This window comes from Ischnura elegans, chromosome 3 (assembly GCF_921293095.1).
Source record: "Ischnura elegans chromosome 3, ioIscEleg1.1, whole genome shotgun sequence".
Lineage (NCBI taxonomy): Eukaryota > Metazoa > Arthropoda > Insecta > Odonata > Coenagrionidae > Ischnura > Ischnura elegans.
The window spans coordinates 114,582,475-114,604,121 of NC_060248.1; the positions used below are offsets into that span (position 1 = coordinate 114,582,475).

At 37.0% G+C, this 21,647-nt stretch overlaps 1 protein-coding gene and 1 non-coding gene across 3 annotated transcripts in view; one reads left to right on the forward strand and one right to left on the reverse strand.

Annotated features, from left to right (window-relative positions):
• The window catches only part of LOC124156387 (cellular tumor antigen p53), a 74,645-nt gene that overhangs the window by 51,672 nt on the left and 1,326 nt on the right, over positions 1-21,647 (forward strand). The window contains exons 1-6 of one of the 2 annotated variants that reach the window (XM_046530917.1): positions 2,962-3,226; positions 3,318-3,384; positions 7,439-7,585; positions 12,212-12,398; positions 13,833-14,052; positions 20,166-20,424. In XM_046530917.1, coding sequence (XP_046386873.1) covers positions 3,147-3,226; positions 3,318-3,384; positions 7,439-7,585; positions 12,212-12,398; positions 13,833-14,052; positions 20,166-20,424 — 960 coding nt within the window. In that variant the 5' untranslated portion in view covers positions 2,962-3,146. Of the gene's footprint in view, positions 1-2,961; positions 3,227-3,317; positions 3,385-7,438; positions 7,586-12,211; positions 12,399-13,832; positions 14,053-20,165; positions 20,425-21,647 lie in introns of those variants that run through there. The other variant, XM_046530916.1, reaches the window with a different exon arrangement.
• LOC124156661 lies at positions 17,168-17,286 on the reverse strand. The gene has a single exon (XR_006864370.1). It is a non-coding gene; the product is annotated as a 5S ribosomal RNA (ribosomal RNA).

Below are 21,647 nucleotides of genomic sequence, written 5' to 3' on the forward strand. Positions count from 1 at the left end.
AAAAGGTTTATTAATACCTTATCAAACGAAGAAAACTTTCCAACCTTAGCCAGTTTTTAATAGGTGATTATTAAGACATGTTTCCCTGAGCTATGTGCCTCATACATGCATTGGTAACCTCAGACGATGTAAAACTCCTATTCACTCGTATAGAAACTAGGTCCCTGTGACGTCAAGTGGAGTGGCATCGGATGGGCGCAAATCTGGCCTTTTTCAAATGCGGTTAAAATTGACCATTGCCATTCGTCTAAACTGGGATTTGTAAAACCATATTACTACTCTATTTCTGACCATTTTCATTTTCATCAAGTTTTGTCTATTTTTATTCCTTTTTATGTAGCTGCATCCATTTATTCTATTTCACGGCCATTTCTCAAAAAGCGTATACGATTTCACAAAGTGGCCTACCCCTCGGAGCACTCTTATCTACTGTAGTGTACACCTTAATTATGGCTATTGGCAAGGAATGTAAGTACAGGCACCAGCGATAGCAGTTTGGTAGCCAAGAATTCCGTTCGGGGGGGGTTCCAAAACCAGGGGAAAATTTTTAAAAAACAAGATACAATGTAGAGGGGCTTAAACTAATTTTAACACTTTTCATAATTTGAAAAAAAACTTCAGTTGTCGATGAAATCTTTTGTAAATTCATGATTTTTCAGTATTTTGTTTTCTGTCATGAAGGAAAGTAATTGTGTTTTTATATTTCGGAGGGGGTCCGGACCCCCGAACCTCCCCTCTCGCAACGCCACTGACAAGTGAGCGATAGGGTTATTGTAAGTGAAGAAAGAAAAGGTTGAGAATGGAAGTGGCATATGTAGGGGAGAAAGGTTAAAATAATATAAGTTTTATTTATGTAGATTATGTTGTACAAAGTTAATAAAGTTTTTTTCAAACAAAAATTAAGCATGAATAGCATTAATAAGTAATCAAATCACTATTGATGTCGAAAAAAGAGTAAACAAATAGTGGTCAGCTGCATACGGCTACAGAGATGTTGACTCCGACCGGAAGAGATGCTGGAAGAGACGGCGTTTAGAGGAACCTATAAGTGTAGGCGAGTTGCAGATGTCGACAGGGAGCTCGTTCCATAAATAAGCCGTAGAGACTTGGAAAGATTACCGATAGGTTTCAGTACGAAACTGAGAGGGATGTTGAGGCGTCGTCGTGTCACAATTCGCTGCGGGCGCTCACAATCGGTGTGATGAGAGCTGACGTGATTGGCCAGATAGGGGGGTCCATCCCCTGCAAGAATCTTGTACAGCAGGCAGCAGCACATGTATTTACGACGACTTTGAGGAGTGAGCCAGTTGAGCCGTTCCCTGTAGGGCGACATTCTTTCATCCTGGCGCAGCCCGAAAATATAGCGTACGCCCCGATTAAGCAGGCGTTTTAGGCGCAGGTCTTGCTCAATTGATAGGTCGCAAAAGACTGCAGAGCAATAATCCAAGCGTGGAAAAATGAGAGTTTTGACGAGATGCACACGAAGATGGTGGCTGGTGCTGTGCTTAAAAAAAATTGAGCCTGTACATGACCGCATTAATTTTTTTTGCGACGTCATCTATATGCTGCTTCCAAGATAACGTGGAATCACGGATAATACCCAGGTTTTTCACAAAGGGCGCAAAAGGAATTTCAGCTCCACCAACACGAACGACTTGACAAGCCGCGAGAGGGAAAAGGGGGGGAGCCCGAAATGGGGAAAACGTGGAATAAATTAATTAATGATTAATTAATTGTCTGAATCATAGGTATTACTTTATTCCACTTTCTATTAAACTAACATTGACAAACAAACAATAAACCTAGATCGGAATACAGGCATCCCTGAGTAAAAAAATACCTTGGCGGGATTTCGAAAAAACAAAATTTTACTGACTGGTGACATCAAACAATTTCAAAAGCAGTATGCAACTATAAAAGTCGTAAACTTAGTATGGAATGGTGTGGTCATTTCAAAACTGCGTTGTGAAACAGAAAAGGAGCAGTTGATCGGAATATTTTGTCCAGTAAAATATATTCAACTCAGGAGATTAGAAACATCGTACTCAGAAACATTAACCGAAATATTAATTAGTTTAGTGAATAGTGCGCTTTAAAGCGCATAAATCCTCGCCGCGCAGTGATACTCTATCTTATGCATTATTATTTGCATATATTTGACGCCTGTGTTAGTTATATTTACTTCCCCCTCCTTCGCTTATCTATTTCCGTGAGGTAGTTTTGTCCGTTGAGTAACCTGCGCTTAATTTAACTTTTCTCACTTATTTCATATGTTTAGCCACTTGATCACGTTCGAGGTCCGAGCATTATGAATACAGTTCATAACTAGAAGAACATATATAACCCTCGCTTGTCACTGGAGATGATTTTCGGAGTGTCATAGAGAATTTGAGATCGTGTTAAGAGAGATGTATCACTCGTTTTTGCATGCTTTCCATCTTCGGCTTCTTTCTCCGAGGCTATTTTGACGTGGAGTTTTTTCACCTCCCCAAAATTTATGCTCGTCTTTTTTTATGCCAGAATTATAAATGTTTTAATGATTTGCAGACTCACTTCGAGCAAGGGCCTCTCGAAGTCAAGTTGTTTTTTTCTTTTCAGGCATTATATAGGCTTCTAAAGATTGAGCATTTTTTATGTCCATGTTAATCATCGCTACACCCATTCCTTTCATATTGAAGGAGGAGAACAAGACGTGGACTATTCCTCGTAATGGATTACCATATAAAATGCTAGTTTCAGTATAAATTCGATCTTGATCATGTTAATAGAAATTACCGATTGGTATTGGCCATTTTTGTAAATATTTGTCGCACTTTCTCTTCATCAAAGGTTGAAACTCGTTTAAAGCACCGCCCATCCGCTAAGTTCTACGTTCTACCGTTCTACCTCATCCCGGGCGCTGCACCTCATGTGGTCCACAGTTCCGCGCGTTCCCCTAATTTGGAATGGCCCACATGCTTTTGCCGTTCCCCATGTACAGTGTGTTTGGCGCCGTTCCGGTGTAACAAGTTGTTACAGATTTGACAGCGTTGTTTTTTTTCAAAATTCACGGGAAAGGCGGTTAAACATTCAGAAGGCGCTGACATTGGGTCTCTTTTGAGTATTTTAAATTGATAACCACTGTTGTTTTTGCAAGGGATGTAAACATGAATATCGGTTCGGGAGGTGAACTCTCCGGCGTGGAGGACTTCCTTTCTGAAAGTGAATTGATGGTTATAACGAAAGAGTGAGGGCCTTTGCTAGAATTTTTTGTTTGTTGTGATTCGATAAAATTATATTTTAGTGTAATACATGGTTTAATTACGTACTTCTTGTAGGTGTTCACCGAGTCTGCTTAATGAAATGGGCTTGTTGATGGAGGACCCGGAGAGGTTTCATATTAAGGTAAAGCCTATGCAGTCGATTACATGTGGCCTTTATGTGTATTTTTTATGAATTAGTCATTTAGGTCGTGTGTTTTACTGTGCTTTATTGTTATAGCAATTTCTGACTTAATTCTTAAATGTACACGGCCGTTTAGTGTCGGAAACCGTGTACATCTACTAACGCTGCCATAAACAATAAGGCCATGATTGGCAGCAGACACTTGTTGGCAATTCCATGGATTCAGCTGGGGAAAATATAGCTACAAATACCCATTTTCACTGGTTTATGCGACTTGATTATTAATTCTTAGTTTTCTACCGACGAATACAATAGGCATATGGTTGATAGTGTTGTCATGAACCCAATTTAGAAAGATATTTGTTTACTCTAATCTGTTTGTCATTCTATTTTTCCATATCACGTCTCAACAGGTCAATTTATGATTGTATGTTTACCTATTATTGTATGTATTAAGTATTTACTCCACCCTATGCCATTAAAATCGGACTTTGCTTGCTGAAGTGTTTATTTACCTTTATGTGATCATATATCATTATTTCAACGTGAAATCCTAATAAAGTAAGGGTCTTATAACCATGATCCCAATATTCCCTGTTTTGAATGGAGGTAGATTAATTTTATCAATTCAGTTTTTTGTTTAAAGGGGTCTTTTCTCAAATACTCCTTGTTAGTAGTTGCAATCATTGTCTTTTAAGTAGAAATCGAATAAAATCTAGGAATACATAAAAAATCCCATATGAAAATTATCATTCCATATAATATAATTTTTAAACTCAAAAGAAACAATCATGTATAATTTGTATTTTGGTGAATTGTGATTCGTCACAAACATGTCATGACGCAAATGTGTTTACAATGGAATTAATCCTCTTTTAAAACCCTCACGAAATCAACTTCTGTACTTGCAAGGAAGTAGAATTGAAACCCCAGTTATATTTTTGTGAACAGTTTGATTTCATTTTCGTCGACTCATGTCCTTATTATTCCATTTTAAGTGATGTTTACTCAATGCATTCGTACTTAAACCAGTTAATGTGGTTGTGCATGAATTATTTTTCTGGAGCATAATGGGACTTTGAACAAATGCTTTTACAAAATTTAAACAGGTTCTATCTTCTGTTCATGCATCCGCACAAGTTGCGTGGTGCATTCTATCGTTCACGCATATCCATATTAACTCATAGGTATTAATTTATCATGAGACAAGGCCTGTTTACACGGTACATTAACACATATGGGTTAATGTCAAAATGTATGAACGCCAAAATGCACCGTGTAACCACCCAACTTGTGCGAATGCATGCACAGAAAATAGAACCTGTTCTAATTTAGTTCATGCATTCGTACATGTTCCGTTCTGGTCCACAAAAATCATTCTCGCAAACGTACATTAACTCGTACGTGTTAATGTATCGTGTAAACAGGCCTTTAGAAATATATTTTTTGAGAGGCGCATGAATTTGAGGGCTTGGTAGTGCAGGTTAAGTCGTCTCTCGATGGTTTGAAGTAAGAAACTTGCAGGTGGTCGAAAACCTAGTCATTACCTCACCCACTCTCATAATTGCCCTTCCTTCTAGTTTGAATTCCCCTCGCTTCATGCACGTCCATATGATATGAACAGTCAACTGCTAAGACCACCCTGGTTGTTTCTTTTCTAGGTGGATGATCTTATTGCACACCTGTATTTCTAGTGAAGTACATTTTGATGATTTCTAAAAAAGGGGCCTTTGCATACAAGTTGAATGGAAAGTGAAGGGGCTACTGAAAATGAAACTAGAACACTTGTATGCATTTCATTCTAATTTAAGTGGTGTAACAATGTCTTTCTGATGTTTTTAGGACATAATCATTTTATATTATGTCCCCAAATTTCCCATGTTTTTTGGCACCCCGGACAATGAAACAATTTTCACTCTCAAAACTTCCTCCTATAGTCAAAACAGTATATAATCAGTTACATCAGAATCAACTGTATGTTTTTGCAAATTTACCATGGTTGCAGTCTTGCTTTTGTGAAATAGCCATCCAAATCTTTAATGTCTTTGTTTAATATAGTTGTAGGACTTTCATGAATCGGAAACAGCTTTTTAAAATGGAAATTACTAGTCTCCTTCTTTGAGCTTAAATCTCTTAATAATAGCAGCCTAAAAAATTCTTTAAATGTTAGGTTTGCTTAGCTCAGGAACGTAGTTCATGTAACAATTCCCCGAACTTGATAACCAAATTATTGCTTTCCCTGCTAATAGACTTTGTAAATTGTTCTCGGGATCGCCACCGGGTCAGGAACTGCTGACGTTTCGATGTCTGACTCGGCCATCAAACATGTCTGAGTCGGACATTGAAACGTCAGCAGTTACTGACCAGGTGGCAATCCGGAGAACATTTTACGAAAACCAATTTATTGCGTTGGCCATTACACATTTCTGAGACAGCTAAAATCTATTCGTTCGTTTGGAGTCTTTTCCAGTTTTGGCTAGGTGTGTCATGCTGTATACTTAACCTAATGAATTTAGGGTAATAGTTCATTGTTGCTTTGAATCATTATACATTAGAAGTAACTAGAATTTTAATGTCAATGAATGTCAATCAGTTGTTTTATTATGTAATACTTTTGGATTTTCTCACTTGGTTTTCAAACTCTTTCAGAATAGACTTTATAAAAAACTTGGTAAACATAATCATTGCTGATGAATGTGATAACAATGAAACCTCTCCTCGATGGTTACAATTTTTGTTTACCAAGCACTAGTATTGTTTCCTCCGAATCGAAATTAGAATGCATCACCTTTATGAAAATACAGGTGGCTATCCAATGCAAAATTAACTCTGCATGGTGAATTTGTCCTGCTTGTTTTCTCTGTGAATTTTTCTATTTGACGATGCCTTGTCATTGATTAGAAGACCATCCTGCTTGTTTATCATAATTCCCTGTGAATTTTTCTTCTTGATGATGCCTTATCATTGATTAGAAGACCATATAAATAACCATAATGACCATAAATGTATGAATAGTGTACATTAGAGATCCCAACTGTGCCTTAAAGGAATCAAAGTTATTTATATCAGCAAAAGAGTTCTCTTCACCCTGTTGTTATTCTACAGCTCCATTTCCATATTTATGCCACAATTCCATTTTCATATTTATCCTTGCTCATAACCTGATAATGAAAAGTTCAAGCATAATGGAAATGAATATTTTAAATATTTCGATTTACACAACGGCGAGGATTCACATCCTTAAAAAGTATCAGTTTTGAAAAAATCCTTTTTTATGTTGCCGTGAGGGTACGGCCCGCCACCTCGAAGGTGCGAGTTGCACGCTTTGAATTGCGTGGGTTCTTGCCTTTGGAGTCGGGAAGCGAATAGTCACACACAAGTATTTAAAGTTTTATCCCAAAGTTTATTTCCCTTTTAAATCCCTGATTCCAAATCAATTCAATGAAAATACATAAAGTAATGATGAATCAGTGCGTCTAGAATAGCCCAAATTTAGCATATTACCAAAGTCTCGGGAAGGAGAGGAGCTGCTGGTGATGGCACGGGTGGATAGCGAGGTGCTTAGGTCGCATGTGCCATACAACCTGCGCTTCGACTATGACTGACGGCTACATTATGACTGACCACTGGTGAGTCTACTGGTGACTGAGTAACTGCGTCAAGTGAGTGAGTGTGTTACTGAGAGTGCCAATAGCATCTCCACCGTGCCATTATATAGGGAAGTGGGACCAGGATGTTTTCGTCAAAGAGGAAAGGGAAGGTTAGGCGTTCTTGAAAGTGAAAAGGTGCAAATCCCGAGGCATAGTTTGATATAGCTGGCTATTCTGAGACGTCACACAACAACATATTTATGCATATTTTGGAAATGGAAATCCTCCATTTCCGGATCACTACATTGCCAATGACTTAATGAGTGCTGACATCTTGAATTGTCCTCACTCCCATTGCTGTATTTTTGCAAATTGTTCATTTGCATTAGATGATGATATATTTTTAGTGTCACACCCTGTAAAATACGTTTCGTGTCTTATTCCAAAGTTTTTTTTTTTTTCAGGATGAGCCTGAACCTGTGGTGGAGAAAAAAGAAATCGGAGTTTTTCAGTCGCCTACCGGTCAATTCCCTTGTACCGATGAGTGGTGTGGAGAATATAATTTTGAGTTTTTTGCTGATAGCAGAACATCTTCAAAGAAAACTTGGCTGGTAAGTTAGTAATAAATGTGTAAGAAATGTAAATCTTTAATAATAATAGTTTATTTCTTTCTAGAGGTCAAAAGTATTGGGGTAGGAATATGTTTAAGGTATCAATAAGAAATTGGATTGAAAGGAAATTAAATTTATAGAAGTTATTAAAAAATGGAATTTTTACAACAAGTTTTCAAAAAAAAAATTATGTAGGTGGTGGTAGTTTTCTCTGAATAAATATTCTTTGTGTGTGTATTTAAAATTTTAAGGAGGGAGACAGCTGATGTGCACATGAAGTTTGTTGTTTATCTCTGTCGCTGATCACATGGGACCATTCCTGCAAAATATGCCATGAAAATCTGTCACATCTATGTTTTTCTTTTTTCTGGTGTGATGGTAGTCAATGTTTTTAACAAAGTATTTGGGGTTATTTTTTTTAATTATAATTGAGCAGTTAAATTTATAAAGAGGAGGAAAGTTCAGTATTTTAAGGTCCTTACACAGAGGTATGCCAGGTGATCTTTAAGATATACCAGCAGTCAATGGCTTTTATTTACTCTTTTCTGAAGTGAAAAGGCTTTTGAGCTGAAGGAGGCACTGCCCCAGAAGATTATGAAGTCAGAAGTGGTTGTATTTTTAGCACAGTAAAGAATCTTTAGTGTAGTGTCTAGTAAATGAGGTTATTTCAGACTAATGTATTATCATGAAGATACCTGATGATATTGTATTAGTCACTATATCAACATGAGATGACCAATGAAGGTCTTCAGTTAGACGAATGCCCAGAAATATCACACCAGGAGAAGCATGTACATTCTTTGTAATGAGTCTTCAGCTGTCACGGGGTTCATATGAGTCTAAGAAGCTAAGGAAAGCTATGCCAGTGGGACAAAATTCTGGTGTGGAAGTCACAAAAATTTGTGGGAAATTAGGTTATAGTCTGTGGAAGACTAGACGTATTTCAGAGTCCCGACAAATGAGTCACCAAATTTGAAAGTAGAGCTCCAACGATTTCAAGCAAATATCTTGAAACTGTGTTGACAAATTATTGGCATGGTTGGGTATTATCTGATTTCTCTCGTTATTTTGTCATTACAGTAAAACCTCTTTACATCGTAATGGAGGGGACCAAAATTTGGGCAATTTGATGTATGGAGGTTCGTTATGGAGAGGGTTAAGTTATAGGCACCATTTTTTCATATCCTTCGGAAACCATCATAAATCACCATATTTTTTCATCTGTCTTTAAACCATCATTTCTATGTGTTTAAACATACATGCATGCATTAGTGAACATTTATTTATTATTTAATATTAACAGAACGCGAGCCCTATTGCGTGATTTTCCCATGATTTGAAAGAAAACAATATGATCTCTCTTAATTCAACAGTCACTTGAAATTATTAGGATAGTTGGCTACCTTTTTTTCTTATTTACTGTTAGGTATGCACTCATATGGAACAAAATGGCCATAACGAATGGTTAACGTAAAAATTACAGCATATTAAGGGTGTATAAGAAAAAAATAAGCATGAAACATTTATTGCTGAAAATGTCATTCCATGAATGTAAATGCAGCTGCATTAATGGTCTCTAGTTGTCTCAGTACGATTTGCAGGGGTAGTTAGGCTGTCTCGGGGGTATCTCCATGGTATGATAAGAGGAGGTTTTACGAGATAAAGAGGCTCACTACGTAGAGGTTTGCCTATAAATTTACATGTAAATCTGACGGGACCGTAGGGGTGGTATGAAGTATGGAGGTTTATGATATAAAGAGGTTTATTACATAGAGGTTTTACTGTATTAAGGTATCATCACATCATCAGTTTTTTTATTTTATGCATTCATATTTATTTATAATACCTTCTAGTTGTCATTCATTTCTCCAATGCATCATTTACTGTGGTGGTGATTTGTAGGTTTAAGACATTTTAGGTAACCTACGTATTAAACTTTTTCTTTTTTACCCGGCTAAGATTAGTTTTTTAATTGGAGTCACACATTAATGGTCATTAGCAACCCTTACGAGTAATCACTTAGAGCCAGTAGCGGATATTTCAACCATAATTTATTACTTCCTGAGCATTCATTGCTATTTGTCATTGCCCCTAGGTATCCAAGTACCTCCTCAAAAGCAAGAAAAATCTTCCTTGCATTTTCTTCATTATTTATCGCTGTGGCTCAGTGATTCATCCTATTACACCAATGTTATCATCATAACACTATCCCCAATACGTCAGCCATATTGGCAAATTACGTGAGTGCCTTCAGTGCAGCCATGGGTAATTTGAGTCTTGAAGAGCAAGAAGGTGAAAATCCAGGTTGAACTCAATGAGTGTTCCTGTGGTCAAGTGGCTAGGTGGGAATTTTGTTGCCATCCAGGCTGGGCGGCATGGGTTAGCACTGAGTTGGTGCTACTGACTCAACTTCTGCTACTACTACATACATACTACTACTGCTTGAATTATTTAATGCACAATATGCCTCACTGCACTTTTCCACAAAATCCCTACGTTGACTGCTATGCCATTGAGTGCATTCAGGCTCTCTGAGTATGCGCATTTCTGCACTTGGTACCCTCTCGCCAAGTGATCATGACATGACATCATCTGATCATTGAGCAGAGTGCAGCCGAAGGCACCCATTGAGATGAAATGATTTGTCGGCTAAGAAAGCAGGGAAATTGGAGGTGGGAAGTTGTGCCCTTGCTTGGCCTTTTCTTCTTGATTTTTTTGGGGAATGGGAGGGTAGATAGCTGTTTCATTTGTATTTATGTTTGAGGAAAAGAGCACATTCACTACATAAAGTTTCATCATCATAAGTCGACAACCGTGAGATTGGTTTGATGCGGCTCTCTATGCTGCTTTGCTATCCTCAAGCCTTTTCATAGTATGGCAACTCCTCTCTTTTACATACTCGATAATCTGTCCTTAAATCGTTAAAGGCTAAATAGGTTAAAAAAATAAAATCGTTTCAGGCTTGATTTTATGGTAGTTTGCTTTATCCATGATAAAAACCCAAATGGTAATTTCCACACTATTTAATTCAACTATCAATGACTGACCATGGTTTCAACACTTTGTGTCATAGTGGCTCAGTGATTCATCCTATTATACCAATGTTATCATCATAACACTATCCCCAATATGTCGGCCATTGGTCGTCGAACCATGAAAATGACACAAAGTGTTGAAACTATGGTTGGTTGTTGAGTGTTAAATTAAATAGTGTAGAAATTACCATTTGTGTTTTTATCATTTGAGGACATCCTCTTCCCATCCACCTATCACTCGACATTTGCCTTCGTCAGGCCATCATGTCCCATGATGTGGCCGACTAAGTTGTTGCATCCTCTCCTTAGGAATCTTAGAAGACTTCTCCTTTCACATCTTCTTAGCCCTTCCTCATTTCTTATTCATTCAATTCATTTTAGCTTCATCATTACCCGGTAACACCACTACAGAAGGTTTTCCGTTAAAAATTGGAAGTTTTCTCCCTGAATCTTTTCTCATCTTGGGGCTCTGGAATCGCATGCTGAGTGTTTTCACGTCTAATCTGGAAGTCTAGCGAATCAGTGAGACTGACTGGCAGTTTTCCGCAAAAAGTTTTGTCTCAAGTGGTTTCCATACATTTTGTGCCATCATCAAGTGACACAATTCAGATGGCTATTTTTTGTTGGCATCTGAGAATTAATTAATCTTCTAGGTCTGGTTGATGTCTCTTTGATTCTAGAAAGTATTTTATCACTGCCAATTTCTTCCCCTATTCAGTTTCACTGTGGAGGATTTTCACTAATTTGTTGGTCAATGCATCGAGAATTGGGATCGTGTTGTAGGTTTGAAGATTTTCGCGGCGTAGATGAGATGATCTCTGCATTCTCTTCGGGTTTTCACCGCGTCCGTTGAGTTTTGGCGACAACAGTTTTGCCGAAACCCAACGGACGTGGTGAAAACCCGAAGAGAACGCAGAGATCACTGGGATCGTGTGTTGGAGTGGATGGTATGAATCTACTTGAATGATTTCATTTGCTGTGGAAGATTTACTGTGTATAGCTTATTCACATTTTCCTTTCATAAATAAATCTTCAAATCTATGAAATTGATATTTAGGGCCTTCTTTCATGGTGAACTTTCTGTTTTTATGATATCAATTTATTAGCTGCAAGGATGATTCCACTTGGCTGTAAGCGTTCATCCTTCAACATAATAGGTCATCAAATGCTCTCTGAAATAATATATACCAGATGAATATTATCTGTACTTTTATTCTATTCTACATTGCATGCTTGTTTTCATCTTGATTGGTTTTTCATTCAATATCTATTGTTGTGCATATCTTTTGATTGTTGTTTTGCTCTGAAAATCTGTGAAGGGAGTTTTGAGGTTGTAACTATCAAAAGTGTAGTAAATTTATGTACAATCTCATTTGATCAGTGCTGAAATATTGATTGTAATTGGCAATGGTATACCATGTTAGTGCTGCATTGACACTAATGAGTTAAAGAAGGCATTGTTACTTACGTGCATATTTCTTGTCATAGGATGCTAAATATTGAGCAAGTATGCAATGTATAGTCATTCAATTTGTATCATTTATGTCTGTTGTTTTAATCATTTGTTCTTTTCATTTTTTTCTGTTTTTAGTATTCATTTCAATTGAACAAAATATTTGTCGATGTCAATCAAGGCATACCACTGCAATTCAAGTTGGACCATAGAGTTGATGGTGAAAAGTTATATGTAAGGGCATTGGCCATCTATAACGTGACCCAGCATCTGCATTTACCAGTGAATAGATGCCCCAATCACCTTAGAGAAGATGAAGACAGGGGTGTGTTCTCTTTTTTTTATGTTTTCATTTTTAATCTAGTCACCTAATTGAGTTCAAAATTATCCTTTATCAGCAGTAAACAAATGGCTGTTACTACTGATGCAATATTTAGGCATATGAAAATTTAAAGTTAGAACTGGAGACAATTTCTAATTATTCTTTGTCCTCAGTTCTAAAAAGTTTGAGCTGTATGTGTTTCATTCATTTTGATCATGCAATTTTGTGCCTGTCATAAATATTTTACTTTTGCATCACTAGTCGCCTTTTAACTCAACTGTTAGACTTGTGGTATTGTCGTCTATGATGCTGAAACCATATCTGCTCTCAATATTTTTGATATCATTTCAATTTGTTTAAAAGATGTGGCATGAAATTAAGTTCACATTTACAAAATACACCGTTTACATAGTGTGGATTGGTGGACAGAAATCTGCATTATTTTCTATTTATTGAAAATATGCATCAGATATTTATGTGTAATTCTGGTGTTATATGGAAAATGTGATCAGAAACATTTGTGAAAGGCAGCCTTTTGAGAGGAATGATTCTCATAATTTTTGCATGAGGTTCCGTGAGAGATGCTAATAACCTGGGAGAAGTTAATTTATGACCTTTATTATTTCAAGCTAACCAAGCTGGATTTAAAAAAATTACATGTCACTCCTTCACAAATGTAAGGTTCGAGAGAAAATTTTATCTATTTGGCTGTTGCAGTTAGCCTGTTATAGTCGGTTGCTATCATTTTTAATTAAGGTATTGTTTAATACATAGCTCTCTATCTCTAAATCTTACTAGGTTTCCACTTAGGGATGAAAGGTAATGCACTAAAAAAATTCACTCATACATACTTGAATTATTAAGTTCTGAATAATTTTATTTTAATGATCACCAGATTCTGTACTTATCTGAATACAGTACCCCCTTTTTTCCAAAAATGTCCGTGTTAAAAGTAAAGGGGGGGATTATATTCAAACACATTTTTTCCCCCCATGAAACTGAAGCCTCAAAATTAGGGCTGGAATGTATTCAGAGAAATATGGTAATACTGATCTCAGAAAAGTTAAAAAGTTAAGTTACGTGGTACCAATTTTATCCATTTAATAAAAATTAGCAGTAAGGGCATACAGTAAATGTTAAAGCCATTATGGAAACGTCCTCTGTAGTATGCATGTTCCTCTTTTTAGAGATCTTTTAGCTTGGAAATAAAAGGTGGGCTTGATCTCATGGACTCATGTTTTATTCTGTGGAATATTTTAAATAAGTTTTCATTGCTATTTTTTTCTTTGTTCTTCATTCTTATTTCTGGAAAATTTAAATGTCAGCTGGCGGGAGTAGGTACCATTTCTAGTTATTGCCTATGAAGTACCCTAGTTAATTATATAGTTTTTACATCTTCTTAGTTTAATGTGTGTTTTTGTTCATTAAACATTTCAGGGCTGAGTAACATCCACCATGTGCTTCAATGTAGAGACGAAAGGGCGGATTACCATTATGATAGTGCTAGCAAGCGCTACAGTGTTGTTGTCCCTCTGGAACATCCTCCTGCTGGATCTGATGTAACAACACTGATGTATTGTTTAACTTGTAAAGGAAGCTGTGCAGGGGGCATGAACCGTCGTCCAGTGACATTGATTTTCACTTTAGAAAGAGAAAAGTAAGTACCTACTTAACCATTTATAAATGGGAAAAAAGTTGATGTGGCGATTCAGAAAGTCATTATACAAACCAGTCTTTTTTTATGTATAAGAGAAGAGTTGGTTTGTGGGCATCCTCTATTCACTGTGGTATAAAGTGAATTCAAATTAAAAAATTGTTTTAATCATATTTTATCTTAGGAGTAAAACTATGCACCTAGTGTTTGTGGCAATTTTTTAAGATAATTGCTTGGGTATTGATAATACATGTTTATAATTGGTAATTTGTCTCTCTAAAAAAATTTCCCTTACAGAGATATTTACAATGGTAAATTCAGTCATCTGCTGCACTTATATGTTAGGAAACCATTTGGGTTTTTACCTAGGAAGAATGAAATATCCATGTCTGGCATAGTTTAAAAAAATTTAATCCAGTCATAGTCCACAAAGTAAATTATTTTCTGAATAACAAGAATAATTACTACAGGACATTAAAAATTAGGATTATAGAGTGATGAGTATTTGCCAAATTAAATTTGATGCCCCACTGTCTGCTCCTGTTGCATGACTTTCCCACTCTATTGCAATTTATCCCAAAGTATGTGAGCTGTCAATTCCTTGCAAAAACAGTATATGTACAAAGTTTTCTGACAGGCTGGACTCTTGATATATTCCAACAAATAGTAATCACATGGTGTAAGAAAGTTACTGCTGCACACTGCTTTCTCTCTCTCACACACACAGACCTGCTTCACAAAATGTGTGGGGAATTTAAGTATATACTCTAAATTGATTGAGCTGCTCCAGGTTAGGACAGATCAAGCCATCTTGATTTTTTTGTTCAACAAAACTTTTCTGGTTCTTGTATAAGATTGTGCGGCTCTTTAGCTCAAACCATTTGAAAAAGAAAAATCTTTAAAGGAGACTCATTATTTAGTAATCACCACATATTAGTTGTGTTTTGCAAGAGTTCAAGTGTTCAATTTTCCCAATAGTTAGTCATGTCGTCAGAATTTCTTTGCCAGAACTTGAAAATCTTAAATTGTGAGTACCTATCTTGATTTGCTGGATGATTTGAGAATGAAATGTCTGGGGAATAAATGAATAGATAATGGAATAATCACATTTCAATGAATGAATTTTCTACATTTACTGTGTTTCAAAAATGTTTGTTAATTTTTCATAGCACATATTCATTCTCTAACATTAGGACATTGAACTTTTTGCGATATATTTTTTACTTCCATAAAGCCAGGTTTGAAAAGTCAAGTTGATTGAATCTAACGGTACATGATAATCTTTATTCTTTGTTTCATCCTTTGTAGTGGATGACTTTGCAAGCACATCTCTGGCATTATTATATATTCAAAATGAAGTTTTGATGATATAAACTCCAAGAAAGGTACAGTAAAGTAAAAATTCTTAATGTAATTCCTTGTAGTGTGATACTAATACATATTTTTCTGAATAATGAATTTGACGAGAAATAGCTGTCTTAATGCTTAATAAAAACTCTTTAATATTTTTACTCTCTAATTGGCATTGCTGCTTCATTGTGGATACTTTTTCGCCCATGCAGATTTGAAGGTACATATCTTGTTACTTCTTGATTAATAGTAGTTGTGCTGTGATTGTGTGTTAGTTCCTGGAAATGTGCAGTTGCATGAAATAGTAAACACTCTCTAGATGTCATGTAGGATTTAGGCCCATTTCACATGGATGTGGACCATCCGTGCTACGCATGCAGATATGGCACTTTGACGTTAATGGAACATGAGTGCGAACCGTCCGCACGTAGAGGAGCCATTTGCAAGGCCCCTATGCCCCGCAGATCATCCGTGCGTGTACGAGCTTGATGATAACTGTGCAAGTGCATCTTTTTGCCATGCGTAGTGAATTAGATTGTTTTCAATGGTCTTCTGTATTGGGAGTGGGCATGCGGAAATAATTGAAAAACTTTCATTCATCAGTACGTAGCTCAGTAAATGTGGTCATGAAAGCTGCTTTTGCTTTTCTTTGTGCCACAATAGGGTGCAACCTAAACCTCCTTTGATGGTTATTTTTCTTCCATTTTTTCGAACCTAATATGTATACAACAATTGCTTGAATTTTACTTGGCAGTATGATGTTCTAGCAGGGGCAGATCCAGGATTTTTTCTGGGGAGGGGCACAAGGGTGTGATAGGTCTTCTCATATTTGAGATTAAAAATAAAATTCGACAATTACTTCAGAAAATATTCTCTTTATTTTGATATTTTTTAGGGCCGGCCTTGGTGGCAGCAGGGAAAAGTCCTCGCCTGCCAAACAAGGGGTCGCGGGTTCGAGTCCCGCCTGGGTAGATTTCCCCTATCCAGGGCATGGTTGTTTCTGTACGTTTAATTGTTAACTTGTTAAAAACCCCGATGTAAAAGGCCTTATGGAGCTGTACCTATTTGGTGGTTTGGGAAAAAAATAAAATAAAATGAAAGTTATCAATATTAAATTAAATAGTCGCCGTAAATAGTTTATGAAAGCAGCAAACCAATTACAGAAATGTTTGCTTGCAAAGCAATGTGTAAAAAATCGTTTCCATCGTTCGTTGAACAAAATCTTTTTTGCTATATTCGTAAATTTTTATTGATGTAATGTAATTTATCTCTCTCCCAATGCCAATACAGGTAATAAATGCTTTACGTTAATTATGTGTCTCCGTCACAGCTTGGTGAGGGAATTCTCTTTCTTATTGAGAAAGTGACTGGGGATTCTTCGTGATTTGAATCCATAGCAAAGGAGGCTTTCTTGCTTTAACAACTGATTTTTCGGAAACAAGTTAGTTTATCATGCTGCTGTGAAGTTGATGTATGAAGCAATTGGAAACAATGGGGTTGGAGTATTTTTGTTGAATAACAGGTTAGGTTATTTACAGTCATATTTTACTATAACCGCCATGTCGATATTCATTGCCATTTCTCAGATGAAGTTGTGTGTACGCCTTTCAGAATTCACATGAGCGAATTGAATTTTTTTAGTGTGTACAATGTAACTAACTTCCGTGAAAAATAAGAAAGGAAATGGACGTAAGAGTGGACTGCACAAAAGGAGATGTAATAATTGTAATTAATTTGTAATAGAGTATGGAAAAAAATTAAAAAGTATTACCAACAGCACCCGGTGTTCCCAGGCGGTCACCCATCCAAGTACTATCCGGGCCCGACGTATCTTAACTTCGGTGATCGGACGAGAACCGGTGTATTCAACGTGGTATGGCCGTTGGTGAGGGAAGTATGGATTTTGAAGAATGTTATACTCATTTGGTGATTAGATTCGATAGTTCATTATTTCACTCAGTAACAATTTGGATTTAAATTTCATAGAGGAAAGAAATGTAGCATCAACGGCGGATAAATTTGCATTTGAAACATATCAGTTTGGGAAATGGATTTGTTACCGTTTGAGTTTACGGAAATGTTGCAGTTTCATAAGGGACAGGATACATCGATTGTAAAAATTCATTGACACGAAAGACGGACAAAGGAAACACGTGTTGAGGCTCCATAGTACTCCAAATGAAATGAATTTAATGATAACCGTATTAAAAATCTTGTCTATTTTTTAAGCATCTGGGGAGGGCACGTGTTCCCTCACCCCTTCCCCACCCCCCTAATTTTGCCTATGCATTCTTCCATCTTGGCAAGCTACACACAGCTGACGTTGTGCCAAATGCGGACGGTTTTCGTCTGTGCCTGTGTGAACAGTGGCGACCGCTCTCCGTGGAGCGTGGACTAAACGCATCCATGAGAATGGGGCCTTAGGCAGTCATCACTAATCACTTTTTTCTTTTTAAGTTTGCATAATTGCTGTTAGTATCATACTTTATCATAGCAATGTTTAGGTTTGAATGGAAGCTAGTGGGTTTAATACTCGATATGCATATTTATAGACTTAAGGGTTTCTGATACACATCTGGGTTTAGCTGCTGCTTGACGTCTATAAAATCCTTGCAGTGCTACTTTTGAGTGTCCTACCTAAGTGGGTAGGACACTCAAGGTGTCACTGCGAGGTAAAACCTTGTCTAGGCTATGTCAGGTTTGCTACTAATTGTCTGAAGATACGAAGTCTTCTCTGCCTTTTGTTGAATCAGGATCTATGTTCTTTTGAAAATATACCAATTCTCCCTTGCAAATTTTCTAATCCTATCAGTTATTTTGCCTCAATGTCACAGGTTTCACTCCTGAATTTCTTTACAGTGAACAACGATGCTGAGTGATATTTTCCATTTTTCTTCTTATGGCAAAGTTAAAACCTCTGGTTATTTATTCATTAAATTAAGTTAAGGATGGGCCAACACCCGATATTGCCAATGCTATTAATAATGTTGATACTGATGCTTCTTTGTTCTAGATGTAGTAAAAACTCAATATTCCACTGTAAGCATGTTAAGCATGGCTCCATCAGCTCAGAAACCAGTTTATAAAAAACTGGGTGTTTCATGGGTGTAAAGCCTGAATCACACGATCATTTTTTTTCGTCGCGAAAGTGATCACTATCGAGATCACTTTTCCCGTCGCGAAAAGCAATCGCTCTTGTGATCATTTTTCTGAATCACACGGTCACTCCCGCCGTCGCTTTTCGCATCATTTCCAATATAACAGCTCGTTGTCATAGGACCCACATAACAAAATTATATAGCGTGTTTGTTTATTTATGTCGTTCCCACAATTGTCAAACATTGCGCTGCAATCGCTCCATAGGGGAATGCGTTTCGATTGGCTGATATGGGGTTTTAGTGACGGTTTTAGCGACGGAAAAAGCGACCGGACGAGTGATGAAAAATAGCGATGGGAATCCACATCTCGATCGCGAAAAACAATTGCCGCCGACGATCATTTTGCGCAGTAGTCGCGATAGTGATCACTTTCGCGACGAAAAAAAATGATCGTGTGATTCAGGCTTAAATCTAAATTCACTTTCATTTGTTATTTTCAAATTTTTTTTTTCAATTTGCCACCAGAAGCATAAGATACAGATTTTTAGGTCTTGGGGCTAGTTGAATTGCTTATTTTTTTCATGATGTAGATTTAGTATTACTTACCCATGCATTTTTAGCTTTTTGTGTATGTTAAACTCTTAAGTTATCAAAGGTGGATAATGTCAAGTTTCAATAATACTAAGAAAAACTGTTGATCCCGATGAAAATTCTATGCTTATGGGCATAGATTTATGGTGAATAAAATCTTCAAGTTCCATCAAATTAATGTGTGGGTTTCGGTGTATTATGCTGTTATATTATTCCTTCGGTCATAAGGAGTCATTTTGGTCATAAAATATTATGTATTTGAGGAAAGTCACGCTCACACCCACGATCCTTGCGGTTTTGCACCGTGAGTGTGAGCGTGATTTTCCTAATTTTATATTTTTGTCTATTTCTTTTGTGTGAGTGGGTCACTGGCGTAAATGGAAGCTTTGCAAAGCTGAATGTGTGTGCGATTGAGACTTATGCAGAAATTTGTTCCTTAGAGCAAGGTTCAGAATAGTGCCACAAGGTGGCAAGTCGAAACACTACGCAGAGGAATTTTCAAACATTCCGGATTTCTGGGTTTCTGGATTCCACATTTGAGATCCTTAACTATATTATATATTTAGAAGCCATAGTCTTCTCGTTCAAATCTCATCAAATCTGCAGTCCAATCCTTTTAACTTGATGGATTAGAAGGGGTTGGCAGATTTGATAACTCATCACTACTTTTTCGGTACATGTGGAGAATAGTGTGCATTGTGGGAAGTCTAAATAAAGGGTAGGCATAATTTTTATACTAATACCGATACCGCAATACCGAAAATAAAACTGTAATCTCCATGTAGGCTCTAAAGACTTTAAATGTGCTGTTTTTGGGGCCGTGAAGATTAAAAATATAGATAATAAAGAATTTTTGGGAAGGGGGAAGATTAGAAAAGGATTGATTTGTTGAATGTAAGGGAGTAGGAATTAATGTGAGTTGAATATGGAACTTTGATTTGGGAATTGGGGACAATCCGAGTGATTAGCAAAATGCTCCATGTACACCTACCTTAATTGGTAGAATACCTTCAATAGATAAATTTAATTTTCAATCCACATTTTTCTTAATGGGTACTTAAAATTTTTCTATTTCAGTCAACAAGTGGTTGGCAGACGTACTCTGAACATCAGAGTATGCAGCTGCCCAAAAAGGGACAAGAAAAAAGAGGAGGCTGAGTTGAAAGAGGAGAAGGCAATACAGATGATCCAGGCTGATAGCAAGAAGAGGAAGATGCTGAAGCCTAAACCACCACAAACGCCTTCAGATGATGAGCTGTCTTTGCCCAAGAGGAGAAAGTCTCTCTTATCTGTGTCAAGTGACAGTGTTCAAGATTCCAAGGTCTACAATATCCAGGTTAGTGTTCGTTTATTGAACCTGTAACTCATGATATACTATATTACCTCTGTTACAATTAAGCATTAAGGTTTGGTTTGGTTCTGGAAATGGAATCATTGACAAATTGTATTTCTTTTTAGTCAGGATTGTGTCAGATGTTCCTCAAAATATGTGAAAGCACTTACCATAATCATAGTCTATAAAAAAGCAGTAATAGCCATATGATAATGACTATGGCGAAAGATATGATTAGCTTCTTCGTTACGTATGTATTCTAAAAAGTAGAAATTATAGCGGAGTTGGTCAGATTTCTGTGGTCCTACCTATATCTTTGAGCCTGTTGTAGTGGAAGATTTTTGTGAAGGGATAACTAGGGCCTTGTGAGTTGCAACCGGCTGACAGCATTGGGCTCCAGCAACCATGCAGTTTTAATGGTATAGCTCTCAAAATTCATGAAGTCGTTAAAATTAATCGTAGAATGTTGGTTGATCCCTAAGCCAGGGTAATCGCCATTTGATGAGGAAAATGATAAAAGCTATTATTAATTGCTGTTGCGTATTCTAAAAGGTAGAAATTGTAGATAATGTGGTGTTCGGGTAGTCCTGTTCCCACCCCTGCCTTCGAGCTTATTGTCATGGTTGAATAGAGGTATTATTATTATTAGGGTAGGGTGAATGTTGACCCGCTTGACAAGAGGTTTGCCCCTGCAGCCATTACTAGCCCAGAATACTTAAGAGAGGAGGTGAAAGGCAGAATGTAATTCTTGCCAGGAAGTGTAGTATCATTCTTAGTTACGGCTCAATTTGGAAACTTCCTTGGAGGTAATCATGTGAATCAGTGACCGAGTGAAGTTTTCAGGGTTCCTACTCAACCGTGAAAACCATGAATAAGCCGGGACTTTACCGTGAAAAAACCTGGAAATAGCCGTGAATTTCATCATAAAACCTTAAAAATCTCTCCAAATTGGTTGTAGAACTATGATTGACAGATGAAAAGAAAAATCGATATTTGGATCATTTATCAAGGCCGAGTCGCGTGCAGACACTGTCCACGAATTTATCTACACACATGTATTCGAAGAGCAGTTATTGGTCCGTGTGCCATGATGACAATTAACTTTAAGCCTGTGATTGGAAGTCCAGTAACCAAAGTGTTCATTAAACCTGGCGAAAATTCAGACACTTCTTCACTTCCCTGCCACCCTGCTCCTTCCATTTTCCCACTCTCAACCAGGCCCTGCA